This window comes from Camelina sativa, chromosome 17 (assembly GCF_030686135.1).
Source record: "Camelina sativa cultivar CO46 ecotype springtype chromosome 17, ASM3068613v1".
NCBI lineage: Eukaryota > Viridiplantae > Streptophyta > Magnoliopsida > Brassicales > Brassicaceae > Camelina > Camelina sativa.
In genome coordinates, this window is record NC_141896.1 from 242,287 (window position 1) to 264,271 (window position 21,985).

Genomic DNA, 21,985 nt, shown 5'->3' on the forward strand with positions numbered 1-21,985 from the left:
ATCTAATATTATAATAAAGGTTTCCAAAAATAAAAATCCATAAACACACAAATACATCAAACACGCGTCCCACGCGCCAAAGGACGAGAGAGTCGGAGTCGCACCCAAAAAAAAGTCAAAACCAAGCGTTTTAAGCTTTACTTGTGTCTAAAACGACACTCACCTTTTCTCATTTCTCTCTCTCCCACGAGAGTTTTTTTTTCCCTCTCTCTCTCATCTCTCTCTCTTGTTCCTTGTACCTTCCTCCATTTTTTTTTTCTTCTCTATCTTTCCTCTCTAAATCATTTTTATCTTCTTCTTTTACTTCTCTCCTTCGTATTCATCTTCATCTTCTTCTTCTTCTTCTTCTTCCTCCTTTTATGATTCTGTGGAACCAATTATGATCCTGTGGAAAACTCTCAGTTGTTACTCGTTTGTTTTCGGGTTGTTGCTGTACAGTGCTAGTTTGGTTTCTGCTGGAGACATAGTTCACCACGATGATTCCCTCCCGCAGAGACCTGGTTGCAACAATAATTTCGTACTGGTGAGAGGATCATTCATTCACTTCACTTTGATCTATCTTTATTTTAGCTCGTCCCCTTTGAACTTATCTATCTATCTCTTGGTGACTTTCTTGTATTTCAAATTACTTTACGTTTGTATTATTAATGAATTTTTTAAGTCTCTGTGTTGTCGATTGCTTTCATTCTTTATGTAATCTCGGTGTCCTCCTGTTCCTATATCTGTTATTGCCAGCAACATACAGTGAAATTTGGGGGCTTTACTGACTCTAATACTCTATAGAGCCAACTTTTGGATTTGAGATTTGATGTCATTTAGAACAGAACAGCCAGAGTAGCTATACCTATGAGAGCTTTAAAAAATGTTGCAAGCTTCTTGTTAAAGATATAATTAAGGAGCGATTTTGGTGTGTCAAGAAATTTGGATATAGATCTAGAACTCTTACCTTTTTGCATTTTAGCCTATGGAGCCTTCCTACTTTAACTCCAACGCAATTTCATGGATAGGTGAAAGTCCCAACTCGAGTGAATGGGACGGAATACATGGAGTATGTTGGTGTAGGTGCTAGGTTTGGCCCAACCTTGGAATCTAAGGAGAAACATGCTACCCTCATCAAACTTGCTATTGCTGACCCTCCTGATTGCTGCAGCACACCCAAAAATAAGGTTGCCAATTTTTTTACTTTTCGTCTTGTCAATTTGTACTACTCGTCTTTCTTCTTATTTCACCTCTGTGTGTAATTCCAGTTTCATTTTCTTTTCGTAGCTTACAGGAGAGGTCATTCTTGTTCACCGTGGTAAATGCAGTTTTACCACCAAAACTAAGATAGCTGAAGCAGCTGGTGCCTCGGCCATCCTTATTATAAATAACAGTACAGGTACTTCTGTCTGTAAATATTATTCCTATTCTTGTAGTTTTACTTTTACACACATAGAGTGTGAACAGGTGATAGTATTTATTTCCCAAACAAACAGAATTCTAGTTACCTTCTTGAGTTTGGCAAGGTTGATTGTTGTTTTGCAGATCTTTTCAAGATGGTCTGCGAGAAGGGCGAAAATGTTTTAGATATAACTATTCCTGTTGTTATGTTACCCGTTGATGCTGGTAGAAGTCTGGAGAACATAGTCCAGAGTAACAGTACAGGTAATTCTTTGTATAAAACTAATTGTACTTCAGCAGAGGTTTCGTCTTGTATTTTGGCATCTCTCTGCTTTCTCTTTTTCTGTATGTTGGTGTTGACTATATTTGTTCAGTTACTCTGCAGCTCTACTCGCCGAAACGTCCAGCAGTTGATGTGGCTGAGGTCTTTCTATGGCTTATGGCTGTCGGTACCATTTTATGTGCTTCTTATTGGTCTGCCTGGACTGTCAGGGAAGAGGCTATTGAGCAAGACAAGCTGTTAAAGGTGCTTGCTGGCTCAGAATTTCGTACAACTTTATATTGTGGGCATCCATCATGTTCGAACCTTTGACAGCCAAAGAAAAGTGCCCTCATTCGTTTGTCATTGATCTTAAACTGCAGGACGGATCAGATGAACTTTTGCAGTTATCAACCACCAGCTCTAGAGGTGTTGTTGAGGTCACCGTGATATCAGCAATTTTGTTTGTAGTGGTTGCTTCTTGTTTCCTGATCATGCTCTACAAGCTTATGTCATTCTGGTTTATAGAAGTGTTGGTGGTACTATTTTGCATAGGTGGCGTAGAGGTCAGAACGTTTATCTTGTGACCAATTGAAATCATAGAAATACCTAATTGAATCATCCTGTTATTGATACTGAAAGTTTCGTTGGTACTATCAGGGGCTGCAAACCTGTTTGGTCGCTTTACTTTCATGGTATGTTTATTTCTTCTTCTCGTTAACATTTCGCCGTCAGGAGCATGTTTCACCTCTTTTGGCTTTTAAAAGAGAAAGAAACATTAAGATGTACAACATCCCTTGATGATTTGAATACTATATAAAACACTCCTAACCGCAAAAAGTGGTTCATTATTTGTTCTCGTGGGTTGATCTCTTTCCAAACTTCCTATGTTCTGCATTGTCTGGATTTTAGGGTTTGTTTTGCCATGTAATAAAGAATCAGAGAGAAACTATGAATTCGTTTTCTTTGATTGACTATGAACTGATAGGACAATTCACTTGAATATTTGTTCTTTAACTCTCTGCATTGGTTGTAGAAAAGTTTCATATGTGCATGCTTCTTCACTCTTTAGAAGATAAAAAAGAAAAAGAAAAATCTGATACTGACGTTGGATTTATTATAGTTTCAGATGTTTCCGCCGCTTTGGAGAATCATATGTCAAAGTTCCTTTCCTGGGTGCTGTCTCATACTTGACGCTGGCTGTTTGTCCCTTTTGCATAACATTTGCTGTAATTTGGGCAGTTAAACGACAATACTCTTTTGCTTGGATAGGGCAAGATATACTTGTAAGCACGACTTTCCATCTCTCTCTCTTAACTGACTTCAGTTTGAATCCATGTTTGTCTATGCCACATACTGTTAAATTTCCATACAAGACTACCATGCTCATACCTAGTTTAACAGATAACAGAAGGTAACAGCTTACTTTTGCTTTTTTTTGGCTGACAGGGAATCTCACTGATAATCACGGTTCTTCAAATTGTCCGCGTACCAAACCTTAAGGTAATAGCCATTTCCTTGTGACGGCGCCAAATGTTACATGTTGACAACACCCTGTAGCCATCTAGTACCAGCTTTGTGTTTGAACATCACTTTTTGCCAGTGTGTATGTTCTGACTGTGTGCTTACGAAGTTGGCTCCTAATAAATAAGCTTTAAAATATTGAAAATACAACAATCTGAACCACTGAAAATTTGCTTGCTGCCAGTGACACAATCCTTTCAACCAATGTATAGAAGACCAATCTTTAATAACAGTATTAGTTATGATGACTCATTGAACTTTAATGTTAACAGGTTGGGTTTGTTCTTCTCAGCTGTGCCTTCATGTATGACATCTTCTGGGTTTTTGTTTCAAAATGGTGGTTCCGTGAAAGCGTGATGATTGTGGTAAGTTCCTGCTGCATTTTCTTTTTGGCTCCAGAAAACCATTTTCATTCATGCAAGACTATGCAAGATGTTCCAACATACTTTTCTGTCTGCTCAACACGGATATTTTCGAGAAATTGTCATCCTTTCCCATTTTCGCACCTATAGGTAGCCCGTGGTGACAGAAGCGGAGAGGATGGAATCCCAATGCTACTAAAGATCCCACGTATGTTTGATCCCTGGGGTGGCTACAGCATCATTGGATTTGGTGATATAATATTGCCAGGACTGCTTGTAACTTTTGCACTAAGGTTTGTACTGTTTCCCTTGCGCTCTTTCGTCTTATTACTATATTAAGGTCTCAACTGAACTGTATCATTAGACGGAAGCAATATTAGGCAATACTGAAATGATTCGCAAATGCCGATATCGATGTATATCAGGACAACAAACCAACAGAGGTGCTCAGCAAAAAACAGCAAAAATGCGAGATGGGTTTTATCAGAAACATAATTGCACACATTGGAGTCTTGCTTAATATACCTCTATATCCGCATTTGTGCATCATTTCAGACAGATACTTGATGAACATATATCGCTTGAACTCTAAAAAAAAATCTTATTACTTGCCATTCTGGTTCAGTTTAACTTTCATGTAATGCTCTGTGCCTGTTTAATGTGGTTTTGCGTTTTTTTAAGAACTTGTTCAAGAGTTGCTATTATTGCACCATAAGTAGGGTATGAGCCTCATGACATAAGACAGTACAAAGTCTAGTAAATAGTTAAGTTTGAATGAATCAAATGTACTCAGAGAAATCAGGGCAAGAGTGCACTAGGTAGACGAATGGAGACGAGATCTTGTTTAGAAGAAGAATAGATACAGTAGGGATGTGTTTTCAGTTGATCCATCTTATGATTTTCATGTAATAAAAGAAACCTACTATGATCAGTACCTTAATCTAATGTTAAATCCGATTAAACTGTGCTCCATTCTGCAGATACGACTGGTTGGCGAACAAGAAGCTTAAGTCAGGATACTTCCTTTGGACAATGTCTGCTTATGGTCTAGGTATGATCCCTTCAGTAGACGTAGAAGAAATTGCAGAATCTACTAAAAGGGTTTTTCTAATAGTATAATTCTTGAAAATCATCATAGGTCTTCTCATAACATACATAGCTCTAAACTTGATGGACGGACATGGGCAACCGGCTTTGCTTTACATTGTGCCATTCATACTAGGTAAGCACCCAAAAAACAGAGATGTTTTGGAACCAAAAAAAGCAGCTATTTGAAAAGTGTTTGAAACTAAAAAAATGGTTGGGGGGGAAATGTCTGTCAGGAACTTTGTTCGTGTTGGGTCACAAGAGAGGTGACCTGAAGACGCTATGGACAACAGGGGAACCAGAGAGGCCATGCCCTCACGTTAGGCTGCAACCTCAATCGTCGTCTTAAAACAACAACCAAATGTATCAGACAGATGAGAACAGATAAAATCAGATGGTTTTTTTTATTGTTAATACACACACCCTTTCTTAGGTCTATATATATATATATATATGTCTGTGTACGCTTTTTACACAACTGAGCAAGCAGGAGAGCCCCATAACATGTGCCTTGAACTCGTTTTAACCTTCTTTAATTAATTTCATACGGTTTTCTAATAGATAGATTGGGTGGGGTTCTTTTGATCATATTTTATTTTTATAAAATATATATATCCAATAGATTACACTCTACTAGTAGTATTTATGAATTGTTATTTGTTGTAAGAAGAGGTCACAAGTTTTATAGAGGATGTTATTATTGTAGCAACAAAATATAACTATTACTTCTAATTTCTAGACTATGTAAGTTAGTAACTAATATACAATTAATTAATCTGAAAATGTAATGATTGTCGAGAAAAAAAAAACAGTTGTTTCATACTATGACCACACACAAACAAAGAATAGTTGTTGCGTAATAATCTTGCAAAACTGTTTTGATATTTCTAAATCTGAGATAAGTGTTTGTTAAGATATTTTCAACGAATATGATAGTGTCTAGTTAACTAAACTTTTCGATTTTTTTTTTTTAAAGAAGAATTCTTTTGCTTTTCCGAATTGATTGAATTTTTTAATAACCCATATCTAAAAGAAATTCCTATATTAATTGACCAACGAAACGACGACGAAAGTCATCATTATTCACCAAAGTAAAAGTCAAGAAGAAGAAGAAAAAAAAAAAAAAGAGTCGCACTTTAAAAAGTTAAAAAAGAGTATCTGCTCCCAGTCCGATCATCGTACTGAAGGGATCTTTCTTATACCTAAAACGACTCTTTGAGTGAATCAAGACGATCTCTCCCTACTCTCTCAGTAAGATCCTCATTCTCGTTTCCTTTATCTGTTGTTCTGTGAAATTGCATGAGAAACCCTTGGAAACTGGAATCGCCGCCGCTGCGATTTTCACCGGCTTGATTCAAATTTTTGTATTTTTGAGTTGTGAAATTGCGGAAACTTTTAACTTCTTAAGATTAGAAAGACGATGCTTGCCTTGGATTAGTCCTCTCTCCAAACTCTTACGATTTTTAGGTTAATCTGTACTTTTTTGAAATTGCAATAGACACAATCCAGGCATGTTTAGGTTGATCTTGGTATTCAATCTTTGTCTTGTCTCCACGAATTGGCTTTTGTAATAACTAGGAAAACGCACGGGGAGGTGAAATCCTAAATTGAAATTTAACACTTGTAATTCATCTTAAATTATTTCTTTTCTCAATCAATTTGATTATTTTCACTTCTTGCTATTGCTTTCTGCTGATTAAAAAGCCAAAGGTTCATTTCAATGTTATTATATTTTATGTTGTCACACACAAAAGTGAGCCTTTTTTAGAGTTTGATTTACTATGAACATTACTTTTAACCATATATAAAATTTTACTTATGTTTGTCTCCGACCATATGGTGCTATATATTAGTATCCTTTCTTAATTCGCTATTAGAAATTGTCTTTGTTGTTGATCATTATCAATCAAAATACATATGAGGCTGCTTCTCTCTTGGTTTATTTACTATATCGAGAAAATACTAAATGCCACTTGTCGAAGGAAGGTCGAAGATTGAGATCAGAGTAGATGGCTGGATTGAGTTTTGTTTCCCCTTCACTTTGATACGCGATTTCTCTTTCCATAGATTACTGATTCACAAATCACAATCAATATTCCGATGTTGTAAGCAAGTGGAGTTTGTATACAAATGATTTACTATGAACATTACTTTTAACCATATATAAAATTTCACTTATGCTTGTGGATGTTTTTTTCTCTCACTTTTAGATATGTACAAAACCGAGTTTTATATGACGGACCAATCAAACCTAATTGGTTAGTATAGAGTAACTCATATTCTTCAGCTACAACTTTTAGAGATATATATTTGGCTATAATGCTTTCCACAGTTACATGCATATTGGTCTCACGTTTTCCCTCAAAAGACCCCCTTCTTTCCTCCCTTTTAATGGGTTAATCTTGATTGCCTTATTTCCTACTAACACATTTGATACATGGATTTGTAATATTTGCTTCAAATCACATATTCCTCTTTGGAAAAGAAAAAAAATCCAAGACGTAACAGACTAAGAATGCATATAGACAAAAACTTGTACACTCATCAGCTATTCAATCAAAATAATTCAATTAAAGTAAAAAAGTCAGAAAATTAATAAAATATAGAACATAGGATTTTATGTTGGTCTCTCCCAATCCATCCCATTCCACCGTGTCGACTGCTCTCCATCCAGGCTGCATCCCCCTCTATTTGATTTCCCACTTATGTCTATGAATCGGTACCATCATGTTCTTCAATAAACGATAGCGAAAACAAAGTCGATATGGTGAAACAGGTGATAATAATATCTCACCTTTTGATGTTCTCTTCTTTAGGCTAAACACTAATTTTATAAATTTCTTGCATTTTCTTTTTTTTGGCAGATTCCAGATCACTCTAAAAGTGACTGTTATACATCATGTTTTTAAAAAGTTGTATATACAGATTAGAAAGTCATCAAAGACTAAATAAGTTACCTTTAGTAGATCTTTTCTTTCTAACTTGACTTGTCATTTGGTCGTGCTTACGCTTTATAGAATTTGATTTTGTGTTGTCACAAGCTCTCTATTTCCATGCTCATTTGTAATATTTCAATATATTATCAAAATGTTTGATACCCAGAAAGTATAAGAAATTATAATTCAACTAAAATTTTTAAAAACTTTATTTACAAAAAATGCAAACTAACCTGGATCATGAACATCTAATGGAAAAAAATTAACATTTATACCATGTTTGTTAGAAAAAAATAGGTTAAAATAAGAACATATATAAAATTATAATTATACCATGTTTGTTAAAAAAAATTGGCTTATCCGTAGCTCCAACATCACTGCATATCATCATGCCTCTCGTATCTTGGTATTGGTTTTTCCAAAAAGTCAAAAAATAAAATCTGCACATTGAGAATCAAAAACATTAGCCATGCAAAAAATATGGCACACGTACTTAATAACATTAGCCATGCAAAAACATAAAAACCGGAAAGGCTAAAAATTTTGAAGAGACTAAAAGTTAACAAAAATAAGATTAATGTATGAACTTAATAGTGTCGACTAACAGTAATAATAATCTAACCGAGAAACACTACAGATCATTCGCAGCAAAAATATTAAATTACCTTGAATTAGAGATTGATGCTTGAAAGTTAAAAAAATACTTCAATAATACAATTCTTCAGTACTCAAAATTTTTTTTTTCGAAACTTGTTTATGTAGTCAAGAAAAGTTTATATATAATAAACAAAGAGGTGTAAGACATAGAGGTGTAAAATGTAAAGGTGTAAAAATTAATAGATGTGAAACATGGAGGTACAACAAAGAGGTGTAACACATAGAGGTGTGAAATTAAAAGGTGTAAAAATTATGGATGTGATTTTTGAAACCAGGAGGTACAACAAAGAGATGCAAAGACTAAGAATGTGTGATTTAAAAGGTGTAAAATTTAATGGATGTGATTTTTGAAACCAGGAGGTATAACAAAGAGATGCAAAGACTAAAAGGTGTGATTTAAAAGGTGTAAAAATTAATGGATGTGATTTTTGAAACCAGGAGGTACAACAAAGAGATGCAAAGACTAAGATGTGTGATTTAAAAGGTGTAAAATTAATGGATGTGATTTTTGAAACCAGGAGGTACAGCAAAGAGATGCAAAGACTAAGAGGTGTGATTTAAAAGATGTAAAAATTAATGGATGTGATTTTTGAAACCAGGAGGTACAACAAAGAGATGCAAAGACTAAGAGGTGTGATTTAAAAGGTGTAAAAATTAATGGATGTGATTTTTGAAACCAGGAGGTACAACAAAGAGATGCAAAGACTAAGAGGTGTGATTTAAAAGGTATAAAAAATAATGGATGTGATTTTTGAAACCTAGAGGTACAACAAAGAGATGCAAAGACTAAAATGTGTGACTTTTGAAAGATGGGGGTGCGACGAAAAGACAAGATTAATAATTTTAAACCGTTGGATTAAAACTGTAACTAATCTCATCCATTGGATTAAAAGTTGACACAAAAAAGTGAGTTTGCTATTATATATAGATACCTTTAGCTCTTGATGATTGGTGGTGACAGACTGAATTTAAAAAAAGCAATGGCAGAAGAAGCAGCGGATAAGGCAGCTTTCCTCGGTGGTCTTGTTGTCACATTCAAGGACCAAATCCACACTGATGTTCTTGTTAAGCCTGGTCAACAAGGCTCACCCATACCTACTCACAAAGCCGTTCTGGTATCTGTTTCTTCCCAAAGCTACTACTTCTAGTCTCAAGACACTTATACTTAACATTCAGATCATCTAGTCTCAAATTCCTGGATTAGTTCTTCTTTTTACCAAAGTTCTCTGAAAGCTCATTTGCTGTTTTGGGCAATGTTGGACAATTCTTTTACTATCCATTTACTTGCATTGACTGATTTATGCTTTGGATCAAGTAACAACATCCCTTAGATATATGTATTTGTTTTTCTTCCTGTAGGCGGCAAGATCAAAGGTCTTCAGGAACATGTAAGATTCTGATGAATGCAAGACCTCCTCCGAGGAATCTATCACTCTCCCGGATTTGACTCACGACGAACTCAAATCTCTTCTCGAGTTCCTCTACTGCGGAAACTTAAAAGCTCCATACAATCAATACAGAGCCCTCTATTTGGCTGCCGATAAATACGACATTTCATATCTTCAAGAGGTTTGCAGAAACCATTTCATTGCTTCCCTCAGCTCCAGGAACGTCCTAGACATCTTAGAGCTCGCCAGTATTCCTTGTGACACACTCTTGAAAGAAGCTGCGATCAATCATATTGTAAAACATATGGAAGAAGTGGTTGTTCCCATGAAATACGAGACATTTGTGCAGAGGAACCCTCTAAGCGTGGAGATCACTAGGGCTTATCTCAGAGAGACCAAAGCCAAATCCAAAGATCATGGATTTCATACTCGCGCACGCATGTGGGATGCATGAGTGATTTTTCTTACTTTTTTCTTTTCTTGTAAGAGTGAAAAAGTTACTTTGTTTTATGGATTATTATCTCAACGTGTTATATGTGATTCATGTCCCAGCCTTTATAAATTAGTAAATCTAAATCGGTTAGATTGGCAGGAAAGAGCAAAAGCAAGTATACTGATATTTTATAGTTGCCATAGTAAATGGCTAAATCGATATAATATCACAATAAGATCCACTGAGGTTTAAAGTAGATCAAATACTATGAAATTACATTGAAATTTAAAGTTTGTTTACGATACTTTATATCTTTAGCTTTTTGACGATAAATATAGTGTTGGCAGTAGGCAACTCTCAATAGGTATAATTTTTTTTCACTTTATTCAAATGAAAAAGAATGGTAATAAATTGGGATTTGTAGAGGTGGGCCGTGGTGGGTAACCTATAATTAGGTCTCCTGAATAGGAACAAGTGGCAATTTGCCTCCGTAGATGTCGGGGAGTTGGTTTTCGTCTATGTCTTCAAGCAGAGTTGGAGTGAGTTTCTTGTTCTCCACGAAAACAATCTGTCAAGGAAAAAATCAAACAACAGAATAACAAAATAAATCTCTCTCAACCAAAGTCTAAACGGTAAGAGGTTAATTTTGTTACCTTTTTCTTGGTGTTGGCGTCGATAAAGGGGTAAATGACCTTCCATGCAGTCATGAATATGTAAGGGGCATGAACTATATAGAGTTTCCCTAGTCTCTCTGGGTAACAATCCTGGAACCACAAGGTTTTATTAATTTTTCAATTTTGTGAAAATTATTATGTAGCTTCCATAGTATATTCCTCATTGTCCGAACCTTCAAGACAATAACGATATTTTGCTAAAATAGTCCCGATTACAATCATGAAAGTTCTTTTAAAAAAAACAAAAAACAAAAAAAATCCATAAAAGAGTATAAAGTTAAAAGAAAGAGCCGAGTGCGGCCAAAAGGACCAAAATAACAAAAAAGACTTTTTAACCAGATCACCTACTCAAAAATAACAAAATGACCTTAAATTACCTAGTAAATAACAAAAAGACCTTTAATCTGATCACCAACTCCTAAACCTAGTAAATAACAAATCTAAGTTTTCTTGGTTAGAAGCCAAATTAATTGTAGTATTCTCTTCTTCTTCTTTTTTTTTCTTTTTTTGGAGTGAAGTGGATTATTAGCAATATTTATGATATATGCTAAAAACGATACTTACGTTTGTTTCAAAAAAATATGATAGGCAAAAGTGGAAGTTATAAAAATTGAACCTGCAAAGTGGAAAGAGCAGCAAGGTAGCCGCGGATGTCACAGTTAGAATATCCCCATCCTTGTAGATCTCCAATGGTTACGAATTTCTCTTTACCTCTCGGCATTCTAACATGAACATATTAACAAACAAAAAGTGCATTATTAGCATAAATCCCCTACTAACTTACAACTGACGAATCAATTAATGGATGATGTTTGTATTCACCTAGCGCATATCTTCTCGAGAGTGTAGACAACAAAACGCTTGAACTCCTCAGGGTTACCTTTGGAAGGGTTATGCCTGTTCCCAATGGCAACAACGATAGGTCGACCCAACTTGTCATGTCCCTGCATACACACCTTCTTGTGCGAGAGATCATTCGCAATCTCGGATTCAGGTATGTGTCCTTTTGGGAGCATGCTTCTCTTCCAAGTCAGGTACTTGAGAAACAGCGTTGAAGCCTTTTCAATGTCGAGGTCACGCGCCCTCAGAAACCGCCTTATCATCAGATCATCCACCTCCTGAGCAAATTCAGACAAGACATATCGTTAAAGATTCTATCAAAATCAAAAGAGTATATATCTTAGCTAGTTGACTTTTTCTTGACAAGAAATCGAAAAGGGACCTTAGTTGCGGGATCTTGTCGGTCGCAAAGAGCTCTCATGATCCCGACTTTGCTCCTTTCGATCTCATCTTCGATCAACGGACCATTGTTGTCTTTCTCAGCTGTTTCCGCTGCTTCTTGTTTGCACTCTTTCTTATCCATTACGTTTCTCCGGTAAACGAGGAGGACTAGATCTTGAAATTGGTAGAGAGAAGAAAGCGGTTGGGATGGATCATAAATGAAGACAGCAGAGGGGGAAGATTAAGTATCATTCAATGCCAAGTTGGGCTGCTCTCCCCTTCAATGGCGACACTCACCTACCAACCTTACTCTTCCTTACAATTCCGACTCATTTATTGACTCATCCCCAGCTCTTTTGTCGGGACTCTACGGGAGGAAGACGATCTCACGCTCCAGTCATAATGGGCCTATATTAAGGCCCACTTTCAATTGTGTGAGAGCACACGACACAACCTTAGTAAACGAGACTTAGGCCCCTTTACATACAGTCAGTAGAGCCCATGGCAGAAGCTTGTCTCCAGTTGTGCGTAGGAGTATATAAACTATACAGTAATCGATTTTGCAAACTAATTCGTATCTTTTTCACATGTAGCAGCAGCAATGAACAGATCTGCTTCGTTGCAAAATATTTTTTTGATTGCATGTACCAACCCAAGAGTACAGCTAACAAAAACACACATATTCAGTAAAATAAAATAAAAATACATCAACCTAATTATTGCTTGTTACAATAACATTATAACAATGCCAATGTATAACTCATAAGCATTTCTTTTATACGGTCCACGCCTCATTACGACCGCCCCAGTCGAAGAAGAGACAGACCAACAACACATATTTGCTGCTTCTGCCACGTGTCGTAATCCTGATGGCTGGGCAGCTGGACGACTGTGATGTGTGGTTGCTTTTTCGAGAAAACGGCAACCCCGTCATAGCCACACCACCACCACTATTCCCTAAAAGTTGTTGGTGTTTTTCTTAATCATAGTCATAGAGCTAGCTCACGTTCGGAGTATTTGTCTCTTCTTAATCATTGTTTAGGTTCGGATTATTTGTTTGCTTTCAGTAGTTAAAAATAATACTAATATCCACAATAGAGTTAATCTATTGTAAAAAGAAAAAAGAAAAAATTTGAGTTTTTTTTTTTTGAGTTATGGAATCTCCCATTCCGCATTTTACTAGCACATGAATCATACTATAAGTTCTGAATGGATAACATAGTCTGCAAATTTATTTGCTTTGGTTGGTTGAATGGATTGAGAAGAAAATTAAAGTAAGTAAGTAGGGAAACGAACACATGTGATCACAGAAAAGAAAAGCAAATATTGAGCTGTTCAATGCCCCGCAAATTTGAAACTAATCTCCAATTTATAAAATATGGTTTGGTTTGTGTTCCACTTTAAAAACCTCAAAATTGACAATCATACTATATTGTCACACTAGTGAAGAATACTAGTAACTACCACAAGGTAATACTAATAACCTTTATAAAAATAGTTTATAGGCCCGGGCACAATATTCTAGTATGTTACTTTTTCATAATAAAGCAGGTCGCTTTCCACACACACTTCTTCTCCTTTTTCCTTTTTTTCTCCAACGGTCGGAAATAGTAATATTTTTTTTATTCGTCGGCTAGTCAAAAAGTTAAATCCTTTTTTACAGTGTTTCGCCAAAAACAAAATAATTAAATTATTAAGTTTTATTTTATAAAAAAGTTTAAACAGTTTAGCTTCGTCCTTTAGGCATGTGCCACCTATACCAACGGAGACTCTTTTTGCTTTGTTGGCAAGACCTCAAGAGATAAGACAACTCATGATTACTTATATTTATCGTCTTTACTCATTAGAATAGGATTTTGATTCATAATTACAATTTACGTACGGTAAGGATATAATCGTATAGCTCATGATATAAGAAAAAAAACACCCATTACAAAATTCGTTTATTTGGTAGAGAAACTAATTGTAGAGACAAAAATATTCTATCTATGCTACTTTAAAAAAAAAACAAGGAGATGAATCTTTAGTAGTACTACTGTACTTTTGCTAGAAAAAAAACAAATTAAGATTACTATAATTAATAAAGAAATAAAGGTAGCTCAAACATGGCTATGTATTGAAGCTTCAGAGTATAATAATACAAGTAGCCAATAACATTATTAGCGTGGATTTGTTACATGATTAAAAAAAAAGCCTTCAATCAAGTCTTTACTATTACAATAGTATTAGTCCAATTAGTATTACTACAGTATTAAACAAAGATCATCGTTATCCATGATTGATTCCCTCTTCTTTCTCACTATTTTCGAGACGTTAGGCTTTGCTTTTTCTCTACTACCTCTCTCTTCTCTATAAAACGGTACCACTCTTTTCTCCTTCTGAGCCACTCACTATACTCATTGTAGAAAGAAAAAAAAGCTATCAAACGTTTAACGTTTCTAAAGAGAGAGAGAGAGATGGAAGGGAAAGAAGAGGATGTTCGAGTGGGAGCGAACAAGTTCCCAGAGAGGCAACCCATAGGGACGTCAGCTCAGACGGACAAAGACTACAAGGAGCCACCTCCAGCGCCACTGTTCGAGCCAGGCGAGCTGAGTTCTTGGTCCTTCTACAGAGCCGGGATAGCCGAGTTCATAGCCACTTTCCTGTTTCTTTACATAACGGTGTTGACAGTGATGGGAGTGAAGAGAGCTCCAAACATGTGTGCCTCTGTTGGAATCCAAGGCATCGCTTGGGCTTTCGGTGGCATGATCTTTGCCCTCGTCTACTGTACTGCTGGAATCTCCGGTAATAAAACCCATTCATACCCTTCTCTTTTGATGCATGTTTTAGACCTAGTAGTAGTAGTAGTAGCTCTGTTTTCCGAATTTTGATTCAAATTTTGTGTGTTTGTATACTATTTTCAGGTGGGCACATAAACCCAGCGGTGACGTTTGGTCTGTTCTTAGCTCGTAAACTGTCGTTGACGAGAGCTGTCTTCTACATCGTGATGCAATGTCTCGGAGCCATCTGCGGCGCTGGAGTTGTCAAAGGCTTCCAGCCTAATCCTTACCAAACCTTCGGCGGCGGAGCCAACACCGTCGCTCACGGCTACACCAAGGGATCTGGACTCGGTGCTGAGATCATCGGAACCTTCGTCCTTGTCTACACCGTCTTCTCTGCCACTGACGCCAAGAGAAGCGCGCGTGACTCCCACGTTCCGGTAACTTTCGAGTTCCTACCCGAAATCTTAATTTGATTGATTTGTTTGAGAAAGAAAGAAAGATTTGGTAATAATAATATTTGATTTTGGGTTTGCAGATTTTGGCTCCACTACCAATAGGATTCGCAGTGTTCTTGGTTCACTTGGCGACGATTCCAATCACCGGAACTGGGATTAACCCAGCTAGGAGTCTTGGAGCTGCAATCATCTACAACAAGGACCACTCTTGGGACGACCACGTGAGTCTCCCTCGGCTCACATCCTATTACTACATAATACAATGCAAACATATTGATCTGTCTTTTTTTTTCTATATTAATATTGCCAGAGTTTTTTTGGTTGATTTTGAATTTGTTGGTTGGTTGGTTTGCTGTTTGCAGTGGATCTTCTGGGTTGGACCATTCATTGGAGCAGCTCTTGCAGCACTTTACCACCAACTTGTCATCAGAGCCATTCCCTTCAAGACCAGAAGCTGATTTTGTTTCTTTTATTAAGTTTCACTGTTGCTTTCTCTTGGTTTTTTGTAATTTGTATCGATTGAGCTTGGTAATATTTGAGATCTTCTGGTCATATATGTTGTTTATTCAAATGGATTTGTCTTTTTCTTCATTCTCGGTTATTTGAGATAATGATCTGGTTTAATCGTTAATGGGAAGTATATATGTCTGGTTTAATTTGAGAAATTTTCAAAACTAATTAAAGTTTTTCTAATTTCTGTTCCGGTTTTAAATAAGACCAAACGTAAAATATGGGTTCAGGCTTCTCGGTATCTCGGGTCAAATGCTTAACCAAGATTAATTTAGCCCATCTACTATTAGCCCCCATCTGCATTGGTCCTCTTTTGCACTCAGCAACATTTTGCTAATGTGCCCTTTTCTGGATGCTACCATCTTTTATATGGGGATCCAACTCCAAAACGTTTCTTAGTTTGGTACGATTGATAGCCAACCAAAGTTGAGAGAACATTCTTACTGTTTTTATTTTTACTTTTTTTGCTAGAAAGAAAACTCGTCAAAAGTGGATTACCCACTGCCTCACTTTTTTTTTTTAGTTTCTACTTTCTATCTTTAAAGTGTATGTTATGTGATTAAACTATTTTTATCTGCTTGGAATTAAAAATGTATATAAACCATAGTAATTGCGTGCATACCGGTATTTCTCAAGCTCCTATGTGTGCGTATAGCCTAAATTACGAACCCATAAAAACTGTTACATCCATATCCGTAAGTATGATGAATGCATGGCTCAAGGCCTGTCCAACTCCCAACCATTTACCCGTTTTATTTATATATCATTGACCATGAGATACAAGAAACCCCAAAAAAAAAAACAGAATCATACTTATGTAACTGATTATTAAAATAAGAAAGGTTTAATTTAAAACTAAGTCAATTAGAGTAGAACTCTAATGTCGACGTTACCTTAAAACGTAAAAATCTTGCAATCATAATTAAACGCAATCCGAATTATTATACTTACACAAATCAAAGTCATTTTCAGCTATATTAACTTGGTCAGGCGGCCGTCAACTTTAATGCTTCACGTAAATATACATTATACGCGTATACACACACATAGTCCCCCCAACTATTCTAATAACTCACTCAATTAATTATACAGCCTTCCATTTTAGGTGAGCTACTAAGCTACTTTTCTTTCATGTCAATCAACACAACAACAAAAAAATAACCAAACCGCGTGACCAAAAATAGTATTTATGTAAAACATTGATATATTCACCAAATTTCATCATCTAATAAATACTAATAAATTAATCTTATATTTTAAATTTAAGTTTATCCAATAACCACTCATATTAAATGTAATATATCAGGAAAGTGGTGTAAAATTGAAACCTTTGTCGTGAATGTGATGTGGAATTTAAAATTTTCATAGAGAATTTTTTTTTGAAATCAGGGCTAATTTTGTTATGATTGAAAGTTTGAGGATAAATTCGTAAAACGGGAATATTAATTGGAGTGATAAGTTATTTGTTTTTGTCAGTTGAGCGACTGGGGGAAACAAAGCGCATTTAAAACCCCAAAGAGCTTCCCTCTCTTTCTTCCCAAATTCCTCTGTTCTTTCTCTCTCTCTCTTTAGTGTCTTTACTTCGAAGCCGCCATTATCGAGTGATAGGGAGAGAAAGATTCGCCGCAACAAGAAAAAAATGTCTCCGGCGAAGAAAAGCCGAAGTTTTCCTCCGATAAGTGAGTGTAAAAGTGGAGAGTATGATTCGATCGCGGCAGATCTTGACGGGACTCTGCTTCTATCGAGAAGCTCCTTCCCTTACTTCATGCTCGTCGCCATCGAAGCTGGTAGTCTCTTCCGTGGTTTGATCCTTCTTCTATCTCTCCCTATCGTCATCATCGCTTATCTCTTCGTCTCCGAATCTCTCGGAATCCAAATCCTCATCTACATCTCCTTCGCCGGTATCAAGATCAAGAACATCGAACTCGTCTCTCGCGCCGTTCTTCCACGGTACGTACCTCTTCGAGATCTTTGATTCTTCATTCTCTATTTTTTTCTTGGAGTCTCAGATTTGACTTTAGGGGTTTTGATTGTCTTTTAGGTTTTACGCGGCGGATGTGAGGAAGGACAGTTTTGAGGTGTTTGATAAGTGTAAGAGGAAAGTGGTGGTTACTGCGAATCCCATAGTGATGGTTGAGCCATTCATCAAGGATTATTTGGGAGCAGATAAAGTTTTGGGAACAGAGATTGAAGTTAACCCCAAGACGATGAAAGCCACAGGGTTTGTCAAGAAGCCTGGCGTTCTTGTTGCTGATTTGAAGAGATTAGCAATCTTGAAAGAGTTCGGCGAAGAATCACCGGATCTTGGCCTCGGTGACCGGACCTCCGATCACGATTTCATGTCCATCTGCAAGGTATCATCTCTATCTCTCTCTCTCTCTCTCTGTGGTTTGATTTGCATATCCAAATGCTTTGATTTTACGTTTTCTTGAATCTTTAAAACATGGTTTAGGTGGTTATTAATTAAGTAAAGAGCTTAAACTGATGTATTTAAAGACAAATAAATGCAGTAGGGCCTATATAAATGGCGGTGGAGAAGTTTCACATGATCTATGGGTAAATAGATTGAATTTTCCATACAGCCTTCACATGATTTATTTACTCTGTATGCAAGGTGTAGTGTATTATAAACGCACCTAGAACAATTACTTTAGTCTTGAAATTTGGAATAAAAATATGATGTTTATTAGGATCAGTAGGTTTTATTATATAAGGTTCAAAACTCATACTATAATATATGCATATGTGAATTCACTGAAGAGTTTTTCATATGACAGTGACAAAAAGTAGATAATAGAACCCATAGAATAATACAAAGTAGGAGGAGTTTTTCATAAATGCTTCCAACCTATCACCAACTAAGTTGGACGGTCCATTTAATGAATGAATCAATCCATCCATATCTCAACATGTAATTTCTATAGTCGTGTGAATTAGGACAAATGATTTAATAAAATATCTTAACAGGAAGGTTACATGGTGCACGAGACCAAATCAGCCACAACAGTTCCCATAGAGCGTCTGAAGAACCGCATCATCTTCCACGATGGCCGTCTAGTCCAACGCCCCACGCCGCTAAACGCAATAGTCATCTACCTTTGGCTTCCTTTTGGCTTCATGCTCTCGATCTTCCGCGTCTACTTCAACCTCCCTTTACCTGAACGCTTTGTCCGCTACACCTACGAGATCCTCGGCATTCACCTAACGATCCGTGGAAACCGTCCTCCACCTCCTTCCCCCGGCAAACCTGGAAACCTCTACGTCCTCAACCACCGTACCGCCCTTGACCCCATAATCGTTGCCATTGCTCTCGGCCGTAAGATCACATGTGTCACTTATAGTGTCTCTCGCCTCTCCCTGATGCTCTCACCCATCCCTGCCGTTGCTCTGACCCGAGACCGTGTCGCTGATGCAGCCCGCATGAGACAACTCCTAGAGAAAGGTATGTTCTATTCTATCTATGCGCTCTCAGTTATCATTGTAGAAAAGCAGAGTGTCTCTGTTTTGCTACTTACGATTGGTTTCATTATCTCATATGGACCCTAAAATATGAAATGAAGAGAGAACCTAGGCTCCATTGGTCACACATAATACCTTTGGTTTCGTATAAAGAAAATCAGAAAAGAGAGCATTACCTCACCTGAGTTTCATTAGAATCATATACAAGTGCATTACTTACAGAATCAGAAAACAGATACTCCTCTCTTATTCTACACACATCAAAATTCCTATCATCACACTATCATTAATTGTAACTCTTTATTTTACTTTTTTGCAACAGGTGATTTGGTGATCTGTCCCGAAGGAACGACATGTAGAGAACCATATCTACTAAGATTCAGTGCTCTATTCGCAGAGCTGAGCGACCGGATCGTGCCAGTGGCCATGAACTGCAAGCAAGGGATGTTCAACGGGACGACAGTGAGAGGTGTGAAATTCTGGGATCCGTACTTCTTCTTCATGAACCCTCGACCTAGCTACGAGGCCACTTTCTTGGACCGTTTGCCTGAAGAAATGACGGTAAACGGTGGTGGCAAGACTCCTTTCGAGGTGGCTAATTACGTTCAGAAAGTGATCAGTGGAGTTTTGGGATTCGAATGCACTGAACTTACAAGGAAGGATAAGTATCTGTTGCTTGGAGGCAACGACGGGAAGGTTGAGTCTATCAATAAGACCAAGTCCATGCAGTAATATATATAGTCCAGCTAATTACTGGTAACTGGTTGCTGCTATTTTGCTTGAGACTGGATTTAGGTCTTTCTGGTTTCACCAGTTACCTGTTCTTCTGTCAAGTTTTATTCGGGGAAAAGGTTTTGTTGAATATGCACTGGAAAATGAATTACGTTTGAACTCAACTCAACGTACGTACATGTTGTTTTACGATTTTCCGTTGTCTTAACTAATAACTATGAATGATTTGTAAACTGTTTACAAATATATGTGTTAGATTTACAAACATAACAGACAGATAGATAAAGTCCAATATACTCTGCCACGAATTCTATCTATCTGCAGAACTGCATTGATCTCACATGATCTTAGGGACCAAGGAGTCAAGGACCATGTGTTGGTGTTGGCCTGTTGGGTCTAGTGTTTCATATGGCCTGAAATGCGGTGAATCTCTTATTCTATTTGCTTCTTTCTTGTAGTTGAATATCTTAGGGGGATCATACTACCAAATCTGGAATTAAAGGTTTTTTGGATGACAATTTGTTGGACAGGTATGGCATTTTCTGTATGAAGGTATAATAAACTTTACTGATTTGATTGTTAGCCATAACCACTACTAAGTAGCCATAACCAAACTGAAACAGAGAGTTACAAGTGAGACTCAAAGTTCAGAGCAATAATAAACAGACAATGAAACTCATGGAAGTACTCAAACTGAGATAGAGAGTTACAAGTGAGACTCAAAGTTCAGAGCAATAAAAAACAGACAATGAAACTCAGGGAAGTACTCCAACTGAGATTGAGAGCTACGAGTGAGACTAAAGTTCAGAGTAATAAGAAACAGACAATGAAACTGTGTTAGAAGTTAGTCAACTATATCTCCAAAGTTATCCTATTGATCTTCTGGTTTACCTTTTCCCTCCAATCAGGTTCGTTCTCGGAGGGCAGCTGCACACTAGTTACTGTGAGATAGGTGGAGCTGTTATCGAGCGAGTGGATGCTATATCCAACAACAGAGGTGATGACAGAGGAAAGATTGTTGCTGTTTCTTACAGATTTTGAATTCAGTTCAGTAACCACCACAACACCTTCACATTCGCTAAAATAACTCTCATAAGTGAAAACCTCCTTAGTATTTACCGTTGAAGAACCACAATAATGTAGTGTTTTTCAAGCCTAAGATCTTTCATTTTTTTTTTTTGATGTATTTTAGTTTTTGGATAAGAATTATATTTTTTTAGAATTGCACAAGTTTGTAGTTGTTATTTGCTAGTATACATGAGATATGATTTTCAATATGAAAATCTTAATTTCATAAGTATATGATTAATTAATCATTCAGTTTTTTGATAAGTTTTTTCAAAAATGAAATGAATAATATTTTTTAGAATTGCAAAAATTTGTAGTTGTTAATTGCTAGTGTACATGAGATATGGTTTTCAATATGAAAATCTTAATTTCATAAGTATATGATTAATTAATAATGAAAATCATTGAGTTTTTTGATAAGTTTTTTTCAAAAATGAAATGAATAATATTTTTTAGAATTGCACAAATTTGTAGTTGTTAATTGCTAGTGTACATGAGATATGATTTTCAATATGAAAATCTTAATTTCATAAGTATATGATTAATTAATCATGTTAATCATTCAGTTTTTTTTATAAGTTTTTTCAAAAATGAAATGAATTATATTTTTTTAGAATTGCACAAATTTGTAGTTGTTAATTGCTAGTGTACATGAGATATGGTTTTCAATATGAAAATCTTAATTTCATAAGTATATGATTAATCATATTAAATATAGATTTGTATAAATAAGAAGCATATATAATAACGTTGTGTGTGATTACTTTTGTTTATGAGTTTTTTCTAATTTTACCTCTACTTGCGCAGATTCTGTAACTTCTTTGACATTGGGAGCAACACCGGACACCATTGAAGCATCGACGACGATGGAAGTGAAAAGATTTTTCCAATTATTCTAACAACATGACAACAACAAGTGGTTAGTGTGATTACCATTGTCATAATCCCTTCATCAACAAAAGTTCATCATCACCTCACCATAGGTTTTGTGGGCAACCATCACAATATCATCTTTCTTTTCTACAACCCTAAACCAAGTATCAGATGTTACTAATAATGTGGTATAAATAAGAACTACA

At 36.3% G+C, this 21,985-nt stretch overlaps 5 protein-coding genes and 2 long non-coding RNA genes across 8 annotated transcripts; 5 read left to right on the forward strand and 2 right to left on the reverse strand.

Annotated features, from left to right (window-relative positions):
• The first annotated feature begins 143 nt into the window (after positions 1–143).
• On the forward strand, positions 144–5,171 carry LOC104754316 (signal peptide peptidase-like 4). Of its 2 annotated transcripts, XM_010476469.2 has the most exons (14): positions 144–523; positions 1,008–1,166; positions 1,267–1,378; positions 1,525–1,644; positions 1,755–1,906; positions 2,023–2,205; positions 2,300–2,334; positions 2,763–2,925; positions 3,089–3,142; positions 3,436–3,528; positions 3,676–3,818; positions 4,506–4,576; positions 4,664–4,747; positions 4,848–5,171. In XM_010476469.2, exons 1-14 carry the CDS (start codon positions 380–382, stop codon positions 4,958–4,960), a joined length of 1,626 nt encoding a protein of 541 aa, XP_010474771.1. In that variant the 5' UTR covers positions 144–379; the 3' UTR covers positions 4,961–5,171. The 2 variants fall into 2 exon arrangements, with proteins under 2 accessions (XP_010474771.1, XP_087351191.1); XM_087495065.1 differs by lacking the exons at positions 144–523; positions 1,008–1,166; positions 1,267–1,378 and having other exon boundaries at positions 1,766–1,906.
• A 518-nt stretch (positions 5,172–5,689) lies between these two features.
• LOC104754314 (uncharacterized) lies at positions 5,690–6,799 on the forward strand. The gene is made up of 2 exons (XR_762104.3): positions 5,690–5,862; positions 6,598–6,799. It is a non-coding gene; the product is annotated as an uncharacterized LOC104754314 (long non-coding RNA).
• Positions 6,800–9,010: 2,211 nt separating this feature from the next.
• LOC104754315 (BTB/POZ domain-containing protein At1g01640) lies at positions 9,011–10,188 on the forward strand. The gene is given in 2 exon segments (XM_019238757.2): positions 9,011–9,319; positions 9,564–10,188. Coding segments are annotated over 2 exon segments (654 nt in total). The 5' UTR covers positions 9,011–9,148; the 3' UTR covers positions 10,047–10,188.
• Positions 10,189–12,514, reverse strand: LOC104754313 (uncharacterized). The gene is made up of 5 exons (XM_010476468.3): positions 11,922–12,514; positions 11,522–11,817; positions 11,316–11,421; positions 10,679–10,789; positions 10,189–10,593 (listed from the first exon to the last, which is right to left on the reverse strand). The coding sequence occupies exons 1-5, from the start codon at positions 12,060–12,062 to the stop codon at positions 10,477–10,479; spliced, it is 771 nt and encodes a 256-aa protein (XP_010474770.1). The 5' UTR covers positions 12,063–12,514; the 3' UTR covers positions 10,189–10,476.
• A 1,547-nt stretch (positions 12,515–14,061) lies between these two features.
• On the forward strand, positions 14,062–15,728 carry LOC104754312 (aquaporin PIP1-3). Its single transcript, XM_010476467.2, has 4 exons — positions 14,062–14,704; positions 14,824–15,119; positions 15,218–15,358; positions 15,500–15,728. Exons 1-4 carry the CDS (start codon positions 14,377–14,379, stop codon positions 15,593–15,595), a joined length of 861 nt encoding a protein of 286 aa, XP_010474769.1. The 5' UTR covers positions 14,062–14,376; the 3' UTR covers positions 15,596–15,728.
• Positions 15,729–16,979: 1,251 nt separating this feature from the next.
• LOC104754311 (glycerol-3-phosphate 2-O-acyltransferase 4) lies at positions 16,980–20,103 on the forward strand. The gene is made up of 4 exons (XM_010476466.2): positions 16,980–17,597; positions 17,689–18,001; positions 18,615–19,089; positions 19,429–20,103. The coding sequence occupies exons 1-4, from the start codon at positions 17,287–17,289 to the stop codon at positions 19,836–19,838; spliced, it is 1,509 nt and encodes a 502-aa protein (XP_010474768.1). The 5' UTR covers positions 16,980–17,286; the 3' UTR covers positions 19,839–20,103.
• Positions 20,104–20,376: 273 nt separating this feature from the next.
• Positions 20,377–21,934, reverse strand: LOC147923206 (uncharacterized). Its single transcript, XR_015586708.1, has 2 exons — positions 21,885–21,934; positions 20,377–21,801 (listed from the first exon to the last, which is right to left on the reverse strand). It is a non-coding gene; the product is annotated as an uncharacterized LOC147923206 (long non-coding RNA).
• Positions 21,935–21,985: the final 51 nt, after the last annotated feature.